General features: G+C 52.8%; 1 protein-coding gene across 1 annotated transcript; it reads left to right on the forward strand.

The window, feature by feature from the left end:
- Positions 1–384: 384 nt before the first annotated feature.
- On the forward strand, positions 385–10,504 carry HHATL (hedgehog acyltransferase like). Its single transcript, XM_009636950.2, has 10 exons — positions 385–490; positions 1,063–1,130; positions 1,507–1,620; positions 1,775–1,969; positions 2,814–3,023; positions 6,793–6,964; positions 8,761–8,905; positions 9,290–9,325; positions 10,090–10,291; positions 10,418–10,504. Exons 1-10 carry the CDS (start codon positions 385–387, stop codon positions 10,502–10,504), a joined length of 1,335 nt encoding a protein of 444 aa, XP_009635245.2.
- Positions 10,505–10,691: the final 187 nt, after the last annotated feature.

A 10,691-nucleotide genomic window follows, 5' to 3' on the forward strand; every position in this document is an offset into this window, starting at 1 on the left:
GGGGCCGGCGCTCCGGAGAATCTCTGAATATCGGGATGGATGCAGCTTGCTGGGATGAGCCCTTTACCAGGACTACCCAGCTGAGCTGCCCCAAATCCCAGCTCTGGGGTGGGTTTTGCAGCAGGGCCCAGCAGCAACCTCTCTCCCCACATTTTGTGTCCCGGGGTTCAGCCCTAAGCGCTATCATCTTCTCCTTTTCTTCACCTACCGGGCTTCAAGGAAGCCCCCAAAAGCAGAGCTGCTGAGGACCAGCAGCAATTTAAGGTGTTTGAGGGGTAGGGAGGGCAGGTGAGCTCTCACCCCTGCTTTTCTTCCCTCTTCTCCTTCCCTTTCCCAGCTCTGGACCCCCCCCCACTGGCTGGGGGGGGCGGGTAACCTGCCGCCATGGGGGTTAAAACGATGCTCCCCAGCTACGAGCTGGGTTTTTACGCTCTCACCGTGACCTGTGCTGTGCTGTACAGCGGCAGCGGGATCTTCGAAGCATCCCGAGGTAACGCTCCCCATCGCATCCCTCAGAGGGGGCCCTGGGAGGGAGGGTGGGTGCAAGGGGGCTGCTTTTACAGCTGCTGATGCCAGCAGTAGATCCCCGGCTCTAATTTTTGTAGAGAAGAGCTTGGGGATCTTCGCAGGGAGCCAAAAAGGTCTTTGCCTTTTCCCTGGTTACCCCCTTGCCCCCATTTCCATGGCTAAAAGCAAGAGGCTGGGGCACATCACAGCCAGCACCTAAACCAGGCAACCACCCTGCCTACACAGGTCCGGTTCCCAGATTTTTTTCTCTGGAAGCCCCAAAAATTGAAAATTGCACGGGATTGGCTGGGGGGGGGGGGGGGGGGCGGGGGCACCTGGGATGTGGCACTGCACAAAGGCTTTGCTGGGAAGTCATGGTGAAGCAGTTGAGGTTCCCAATTCCTATGGTTGTCCATGGGAATTGGGTGCTTTGGGGACGGGCTGTTTGAGCCCTGACAGCTCCCCATCACCGGGAGGAAGGCTCCCTGCCTTGCCAAAACCCGGGCCCCATTTCCCAGAGCTGTTTCTCTCCCCGTAACTCTGGTTCTTTTGCAGACAGCATGAACAGAAAGGCTTTTCGGGAGGGCATCAAGCCGGGCTGGCACTACTTCGGCAGGAAGATGGTAAGCGGAGGACGGACTCGGTCTTTTCTAGCTGCCGGCAACACGGTCCGTGCTGACCGCTGGAGAAGCAGAGCTGGTTTTTCTGCTGCTGACATACTTTTGCAAAGTCCACGTGACTCGTGTTTTTCTCCCTAAAGAACAAGTCGGGAAAGTATCTGCCCTGCAGCGCCGTGGATGCTCTGCTTTGTGTGCGCCGAGACGAGCAACCTCTGCACAGCTCTCCTGGGGTTTTGTGACCGAGCTAAAGTGCTCGGGAGCCCTTGGGTGGCAAATGGGAAGAAAAGGCTTTAAAAGTTGTGTGGTTTCCCCTCCAGGCGGGTGTCGGGGTGGGGTGCGAGGGCTGGGGGCAATAAGGCGCCCGGTACTGCTCCCGCAGGACGTGGCCGATTTCGAGTGGGTGATGTGGTTCACCTCGTTCAGGAACGTCATCATCTTCGCCCTCTCGGGACATGTCCTCTTCGGCAAGATCTGCTCCATGACGGTGCCACAGGTGAGCCAGGGATGTGGTGGGATGGATTTGAAAGCACCAGGGTGACCTGGGGCTTGAGGGATGTCCTAGGATGGGGGGATGTCCTAGGATGGGAGGAGCAGAGCTGAGGCTTTTACCAAGGTGACCATGGGTCGGGGCCGCTCTCTTCTCGCAGCACCGGGCCGTGGTGTACATGCTGTATGGGGTCCTGGCCGTGCTGGGCAGCATGGGGCTCGTCTACCTGATGATCATCCTCTCCCACTGCCTTGTCCTCTACTCCGTCGCGCTGGCCAAGCAGAAGTGGCTCTGCTATGTGGCCGGGCTTTGCTGTCTCGCCTCCTTCAAGGTGGAGCCGTTCAGCTCCTGGCAGGTAGGTGCTGTCTCAGACCATCCATTTGCCTCATTTCCATCCCACTTCTGTCCCTCTCCTTGGGTTTATCTCCAAGGAGGGCTCTCCCAAACCCTGGCCACTTCTCCTGCTACGCCAGAGCTCCCACAGTGTTTGAGAGGGAGGGAACTGTTGTGCCACTGAGCTTGGGAATAATCCCACAGGGGCTATGTTGTGTTTTGGTGGCTTCATGCTGGGCCAGACCTCAGGACACCTGAGTCCTTGCTGCTCAGGCAACAGCTTGTCATCTGGCAAAGACGTGTTCCTGCCCCGTGTCTCAGTTTCCCCACCTGTAAGACAGTGCTGGGATGGGTTCAGTGATGCCGATGCCCATCTTTTAGGTCTCTGCCCTGTTAGGACATTCTCTGACTGGTGGGTGGAGAGAAGCCCAGGAAGGATCTTCTAAAGCTATTCAGTCCCTCGGAAGGACAGTGCTGCCTGTCCTTGCCTGTTGCTGACCTCCTGAAACGCGTTCCCCCCCTCTCCATCAGGCTTGTGCTGGCTTTCCTTCACCTCCTGGGGAGGGTGATGTCCCTGTGACAGGCTGACATTCCCACCCCAGACCAACGCCTGCATGGCCCACAGCTGCTTGGTGAAGGCACGGTCAAGAGGATCTACCACTTCCCGGCTCCTCTGGGATGCAGGAGCCAGCCAGGAAATCAAGCCCCAGTTTTCTCCTACCGACAGCAAGGCTCATTAACTCCAGAAAACAATTGGGTTTGGAGCGTAATTAGAGGCTTTGCCCTGGGAGCAATGTCCTCCACAAAGCAAGGGAGCACAGAAATGACACCACATTCCTGGTGGTAACTCTTTGTTTCTCATCCAGAGTGGGTTTGTAACGGGAGCTTTTGATCTTCAAGATGTCCTCTTCTATGGAGGAAGTGGCTTCACCATCATGCGCTGCATGAGCTTTGCACTCGAGAGCTCTGAGAGGAAAGAGGGCATCTATTCCATCTTCGACCTCCTCAAGTACAACTTCTACCTCCCCTTCTTCTTCTTTGGGCCTGTCATGACGTTTGACCAGTTCCATGCCCAGGTGAGCTCGTGAGACTGGGCTGGAGGAGGACCTCTCCCCATGTTTATTTGCTTGGGTTTAATGCCTACAAAAAATCCACTGTTTGCCACTGTGACTGTGCAAATAGCTGTGGAGCTTCTCGTGGTCATGTAGAGTCTGTGGCCACAGTCTGGGCTGTGCAACCATGCCGTGATTTGGGGGGGGGGGCGGAGACATGGACGGGATGGGACATGACACATTAACCAATGGCTTTTAAACCTTCCCCTTTGGGTTTTTGCATTTTTAACCTTTCCCTTTTGGGATCATCTCCACTGGTCAATACAGGAGGGAAGACATTGCCGTGGTGAAAATGCCATGCTGGGATGAGGAGGGGAGGGTTCAGCTCATGTCCTTGCTCGCTGGGCACCTGCACTGCTCAGTGCCTTGGTTTCCATGCGCTGTCATCCCTGCTGTGCGGTGCTGGGAGGCCACGGTGAGAGCCAGACCTGTGGTGCCCATCCATGGGACCTCTGTGTGCTGGTGGCTGTGACATCAAGGGATGTCTCTTGTTTCCATCCAGCTGGTTCACCCAAGGAGCATGAATTTCTGGAAATGGTCTGTGTTTCTTAAGATGAAGTTATCTCTCTATAAATAAGATTGGCTGGAAGGCTGTGTTTCAGCAACCAGGGGCTTCTTCTGCTCCCCATGAAATACCCTGGTGCCCCAAGTCTTTGCCTGTATCACACACAACCAAGGGGACCTTTTGAAGAGCGGACTCCAAACAGCGCTGGAAAACATCAGCAGAAGCCTAGGCTGGGACCAGCTGGGGGTGTTTCACATCCAAAGATGAAGCAAAACGGCAGCGTTCTCTCCCTCCTCACTCTTCCCATCACAACGTCCTTTGACACCAATGATCAACCTTGGTCATCAAAGCAACTGGTACTGCTTGCTAAGGGAGGGGCCTCTTGCTTGGCCAGCGGTGGTGCTGGGAAGGATCACTACCACCCCTTTGTTTCCTTTTAAAGAACAGCTACATTGAATTTTTGGACCCCAGTTGATGTCTGGGTGCAAGACCATTTTGGAAACACATTTGTGAATTCAGAAGAAAAACCAGCCCAGGGCAGGGGAGAGCAGCCAGAGCCGCCCTGGTGAGGAGCAGACCAAAGAGCCACCCAGCCCAGCACCTTCTCTCCAACGATGGTCTGGTAGTGGTTGCCTAAGAAACTGGTCTTGTTTCCTCCAGTGAGCAGGATGAGCCCTGATCCAGGTCCTGCTCATTGCTACTTCGTTCACCTGGGGCATTAACAACCTCGTGCTCCATCTGAAAGGATGAGAGTGCAGGATTGTGATCCCTTGGGTCTTGCAGGATCTATTTAAAAGAACTTTTATAGAATTTGACCTTGAAGATCATCAGGTCAGCTCTGGTGTTCCCCATGAGGGATGCTCACTGTGCATTAAGTCCATGAACAGCCCATTCTCAGCAGAGAAGCACCAGGGATGACCAGGCCCCAGCCGGGCTCTTCTCCCCAGGCTGCTGCAAGAAATGTTTCACCCGAAGGCTTCATCTTTCCAGTTGTGTTTTATCTGTTGGGCTGAAGTCCAGGCAAGCATGGTTCCAGCAGTTCCACTGTCCAAGCCCCTCCAGAGGGGGTGCAATGCCCCAGGGTTCCCTCCTCACCCCATGTTCCTCTTCCTTCCTCAGTTTCCATCAGTCTTTCCTATGAGATGGGCAGCCCTGACTTCTTCTAACACTGCAGCCAGGTATCTATAAATCAGGGCATTAAACTGCTGGTGTCTCCAAGACCTGAACTCCCACCACCCCTACAAGGCTTGATCTGGAGCACCCCATTCCTTTTGCACAGCCCCAAACCATGATGTTTATAGCCACTTAATGAGCAATCCCCCTCTCGGTTGCTTAAAACTCTTACACCAAAGGCACAGGGAGTAAGTCCCCAACCCCTTTCCCATGCCCCAGCCAGGGGTCCTGTCTTGGCCTGGCCACCACTGCCATCTCCTGGCTAGATGGCCCCTTGCACTACTGGAGCTGCAGCTAATTGCAGAGGTGAATTCCTAATTGCCCAATAGCAATTATGGGGACAGGCAGATGGAGTCCCTTCCCCAGGGTGAGGTGTATGGCCCAGTTAGGGAACAGATCCAATTTTTGCGTCCTACTGGTGCTATGTCCTTGCGCCCCCATGTGTGATGGGAATTCATCTGTACCAGGGCTTGGCCAGCCCCATTTGAACTGAAAAGCATCTTCCTTACTAGGATCAAGGGGACAAATTCACTTCTGTAGGGCTGGCAGTGGGGGGGACGCAGCCCTGATCCCAAGGGGGTGGTGGCAGAGTGCTGCCACTGCACGCAGACATGGGGACGAGAGGAAACAGCCTCAAGTTGTGCCAGGGCAGGGTGAGGTTGGCCATGGGGAACAATTCCTTCCCCTTGGGGCTGTCAGGCGCTGGAAGGGGCTGCCCAGGGAAGGGGTCGAGTCCCCATCCCTGGGGGGATTTAACAGCCGGGCAGAGGCGGTGCTGAGGGCCAGGGTTTGGGGGTGGGATGGCAGGGTTAGGTTAAGGGTTGGACTTGATGATCTTGAAGGGCTTTCCCAACCTAAACGATTCTATGAAAGGGGGGTTCTGTGTCCTCCCACATGTCTCCATGCCAGAGCTTGTCCTCCCTCGGCTTCTCCTCCAGTTCAGGGTCCAGCAGCCTCTTTGTATCCTTAAAGCACTTGGCATATAACAGACATGAAAAAATCTGGCAAAGGCTTTAATTCTCAGGAATCATCTGGATTTGACGACAGGGCTGGTGCGGCAGCCTGCGGATTACGTCGGGAGAGCTCCCACCTCTTGCAGGGAATAAAGGGAAAGTAATAAACATAAGAGGATTTTGAATACAGCAGCAATTTTTACGGCGATGCAGGGAAGTGAGGACATCAGTCTGCCCAGTGTAATCCTGAAAGCTTGCTCTAATGACTTTTATATTACAATGGCCAGAGACATGACAGCTTCTGGAGACAAAGCCTGGCCTCTGATTGTACAAGACACAGTGGAGAGGAAATCCCCATCGATCAGGTCCCAACCAATTCAGGATGGTCCCTCGAGCAGCTCTCCCTCTTGTTTACAGCAGGTGTCTTCGGTAGAAGCTCCAGAGACCATCAGTCATCCTCCTCCTCATCATCCCAAATGACCCTGGCCAAAAATATGCACCTGACCCTGGCAGAGCTGTCAGGTGGGATTCCAGCCCTGCTCCCAACCTCTCCTGGGCATGCAGATGTCCTTCCCTTCAGGCTGTGGCATCTTGTAGATGTGATGGGTATGGGCATTTGCTCCCCCTTAGCGACCTGTGCAAGGGGCCACCCTTAAGCAAAGTTGACTTTTCTGAACATGTCCCTGCAGAAAGAGCATAAACCCCCGCTCCCTGGTTGGTGTGGTTCTCACTCCATCTAGGGTGCTTTAGGTACAGCCAGACCTGTCACTGCCATGTGACACTGCGTGCCTGCTCTGCTGGAAACCCCAGTGATGGGAACAACCTTTGCTAGGAGGGTGATCCATTGCTGCTGTCTTCAGCACTGAGGCGGGGTTGTTGGAGGCATGCTGTGGGTGGGACGTGTCCTGCTCCCTGTGGATGTGTCCATGTGAGGTAGTCCCTTGGGTCTTCCTGAATCAATGGAGATTTCGGCCATGTGTTCCATGGTGTGATTCCTAAAGGACAACGTTGAATTTGGACTTTGAACATTTCTCCGGCTGGAGGAACATGCTGCCCGTCCTGTCTCTCAGCTCAGCCCTTTCCTGGTTTGCCATCCTGGCAGGTGAGCACCCGAGAGCTGAGACGCAAAGATGACGAGATGAGGAACATCCGGGTCCATGCCCTCCTCCATGTGGGGGCCATCATCGCTGTGGATATCTTCTTCCACTTCTTCTACATCCTCACCCTCCCTTCTGACCTGAAGTTCATGAACCGCCTCTCGGACTGGTCCTTGGGTGAGTGGCCATGCTCGGACACGCTCACACCTGTACTCAGCTTCAAGGCAGTGGTGAGTGGTTCAGCTCTCCATCCGTCTCCATTGAGAGGCTTCATCAATGCCTATCTTGGACAGGTTTGGGTAGAGCCCCCCCGTGCTCCTTCCCATTGACACTGCACAGAGTTGGGGTCTGTCAGGTGGCATTGGTTTGACACCCTCATAGGGTCCTGGAGTAAATTGTTTTGCTTGGGGTTTAAGAGGCTGAATACCAAGCTGTTCCCATTGCCTTTGTCTGGACTGGAAGGGAGCTCAGAACCTCCAAAAAGCAACCCCATGCTGTTGCAAGAGGGATATTGGTATCTCAGATACCTTCACAGGTGGCCACTAACTATGGGTGATTGTGAGCCACTGAAACATACATTGTACGGAGAGCAGCTCAGGGGATTTGTAGCTGCTGTCTTCAACCTCCTAGTGGGTGATTGTGAGCCACTGAAACATACGTTGTACCTCCGTACAGGGGATTTGTAGCTGCTGTCTTCAACCTCCTAAAGGAGGGTTGTAGAGAAGGTGAACTCTTCTTGGAGGCTGACAGGGAAGAAGCAGGACACAGCAAACAAGGTGCAGCAAGGCAAAGTTGGATTGCATGTATGGACTTTTTTTTTTTTTTAGAGTGGTCAAACATTAAAACAGGGGTCCAGAAGGGTTACAGATTCTCCAAAAATAGAGATATTCAGTGCTTAAATGGACAAGGTCCAGAGCAACCTGATCTCCATTTGACATTGGCTGTGCTCTGAGCAGGGCTGGACTAGGGACCACCAGAAGCCAAACTCCTGGGATAAGTAGTGGTAGTAGCACCGGCATTCAGCTGGCAGCTGGATGGAGGGTTTCAGCTGTCCAAATACACATCTGATGGCAGCATTTGAGATAGGGTATCTGACATCCACATGAGGCTGGCACAGGGCAAACAGGGGCTGGAGAAGCCCCATGTCTCTCCAGAGTGGCAGCTGGAGGTCAGGAGAAAATCCTAATGCAGCTAGAACAGCACTGGCATTGATTTAGGGTGTCCTAAGAGACCTGGGTGGATTCAACAAGCATGTGGGAGCTAAGCTCCTCTGCAGGCTCTGCTGACTGTATTGACCAGATTTGCCTTGTCCACGGTGGGAGCTCAGGCACAGCTCACATCAAGGCACTGTGCAGCCTTTAATCCATGAGCTGAATCCCACCAGGATTCCACCTGGGAGCTGAATCCCACCAGATCCCATCCCACAGGGACATTTTAAATTCTTTTTGCATAGGAATTTGAAATCTTTGGTGTTTTTTTCCTGCAAGGGTTGTTTCCAGTGTCAGACACCTCTCCAAAGCCAGAGGTTCTGGCCCTGGCTCTGCTGTAGCATCAATGCTATATCTATGGCCACAAGGAGCTGGGATGGGATGCGTTCAATGAAGGTGTCAATAAAACCTCAGACGTCAGAGTCAAGAATGGTGATGAGTTTGTCATAGGTTAGCAAGAGTCAGAGGGACGAGAGATTTTGTGCTGGAAGAAATGAGATCTGTATGAGTTTCTCAGACTACCAAGACCGATAAACAGTTTGCGCCCAAATACCCTAAGAAGATATTGTCCTTTGGTTCAAGCTTCTTACACAGCTACTTAGTTTTAAAAGCTTTGCTGGTCCAAGACAGCATTAAACTGTCTTCTTGACGTTATGTTTGTGGCAATAGACTACATGCTCCCATGGCACATGATGTCCCCCAAAGTCCTGAATGCAATACATCCCGTGCTCCCTTTCACATGTTTGACTCTCATTTTTGCTCCAGCTGGCTTGGCCTACTCCAATCTGGTGTATGACTGGGTGAAAGCTGCTGTCATGTTTGGGGTCATCAACACCATTGCCAGACTGGACCACTTGGACCCACCCCAGCCCCCGAAATGCATCACCATGCTCTACGTCTTTGCAGAAACGTGAGTATCCCACATGCATCGATGAAGAGAGGCAGCATGTTTGACCTGAATGAAATGTGCTTGGTGGGGAGGAGGTCTGGGCTGTACTTCTGAGCAGCTGCCTGTAAGGTGGAGACTACCTACACTGAACAGTCTATACTGAACCTACGGTCTAGACCTGGCCATAGTGCAGGGAAATATTCTTGAGGAGGAAGCGATGGATAAAATAGGTTACAACCACATCGGTAGTGGGACCTTTTCAAGGAAGGAGCATGGAGAACTCCTGTGAAGAAGGTTCAAGAAATACCTCACCAGGGGACCAGGTGCCTTCTATGGCCGACTGCTGCACGGAAGGGTGTCATTACACTTCGTGTTTTGACATGTTTTTTATCATCTGCATTTTAGGCACTTTGACAGAGGGATTAATGACTGGCTATGCAAGTAAGTGTCCGATCAACCGTCTCTAGGCTGGTTCAGGGTCTTCTCTTTCATCACAGAGCAATGAAGCATTAAATGCTCTTCATCCCAAAGATGAGGTGTCCTCTCTTCTGGGTGAATCCCACTACGGCATGAAGTTATATTTGGTCTGTTTATCTCTAAGACCATTGAATTAATCACCACAAAGTGCAACAGCTTCCCCACGGGAATAAGAGAGTTCTGTCCCAGAAATCCCTTTAATTCTGGTGGGTTTAGTGTTCCCTCAAGGGAGGAAGAGTCAGGTTCACGTTCCACCAGAGTGAAAGGGGAATTGAGCCCAGGTCTCCCATATCCTGGGTAACAAGGGTGGCCTGAGCTCCACCTACACCTCCCTCAGCCCTTCAGCTCTCTTCAACCATGAGTACACACCAGCAGACCTGCGCTGAAGGTGGTGGCTGCTCCATCACGAAATCCTGTGCACCAGCAAGTCTGAGAGAGCCTGCAGATCCCCATGTTTTGTCAACCCTTTATCTGCAAGAGGGGGAAAGGGTGGTATTTTGTCCTTAAGGAGCTATAGGTTTGTGAGGAACACAAGCTGCAAGCATCTGGACTGTAGCGAAAATCAGGTTATTCCTAGAACATGCCAGCCAAAACAACCTTCCTTTCTCACTGGGGTGGTCTAGATTGACCTGCCTGTGAGGAGGTTGTGGTGGGTGAGTGTGGGAGAAGGGGCTCCAGAGGGATCTCCTTGATTATGAGGATCACTGACCACTTTCCTTGGCCGATAGGTACGTGTATGACCACATTGGAGAGGACCATGACAACATCATGAAGGAGCTCGTGGCCACCATTGCCACCTTTGCCGTCACCACCCTGTGGCTGGGGCCCTGTGAGATCGTTTACATCTGGTCTGTCTTCAACTGCTTTGGCCTCAACTTTGAGCTCTGGGTGCAGAAGTTCTTCCAGCAGGAGCCTTTTGCCAAACTGGAGGTGAGGAGCTGGGCTGCAAGTGGGTAGGGGAAGATCAATGGGTCTGGGGCCAAACTCTGCTGCTGGAAAACACTCCTGACTTGTATGGACCATGAGCTTTTATAAACAAGTCAGATCCATTTTCAGCTGAGACTGAAGACCAACATCCCTGATGATGCCATGCAGCTCCGTGTCCAAGCCTGGAGACCTGAAGTTCTCTCCTGTGGCCTTTAGCATCCTTCTGATCGGCTACTCAGCTGTACAAGGGAAGCAAAGCCCTGGTGCCCTGTATCCCTTCCTTTTATGCACTGTGTCACCCACCCAGAGCAAATTCCCACCTACCCCTATGATGCTTCATGAGAAATTTGGGGGTGGGGCTTTCAGGGGGAAAATAGAAGTCCAAGCGAACCAGGAATGCAGC

This window comes from Egretta garzetta, unplaced genomic scaffold (genome assembly GCF_000687185.1).
Source record: "Egretta garzetta isolate BGI_Z169 unplaced genomic scaffold, ASM68718v1 scaffold124, whole genome shotgun sequence".
NCBI classification, from domain to species: domain Eukaryota; kingdom Metazoa; phylum Chordata; class Aves; order Pelecaniformes; family Ardeidae; genus Egretta; species Egretta garzetta.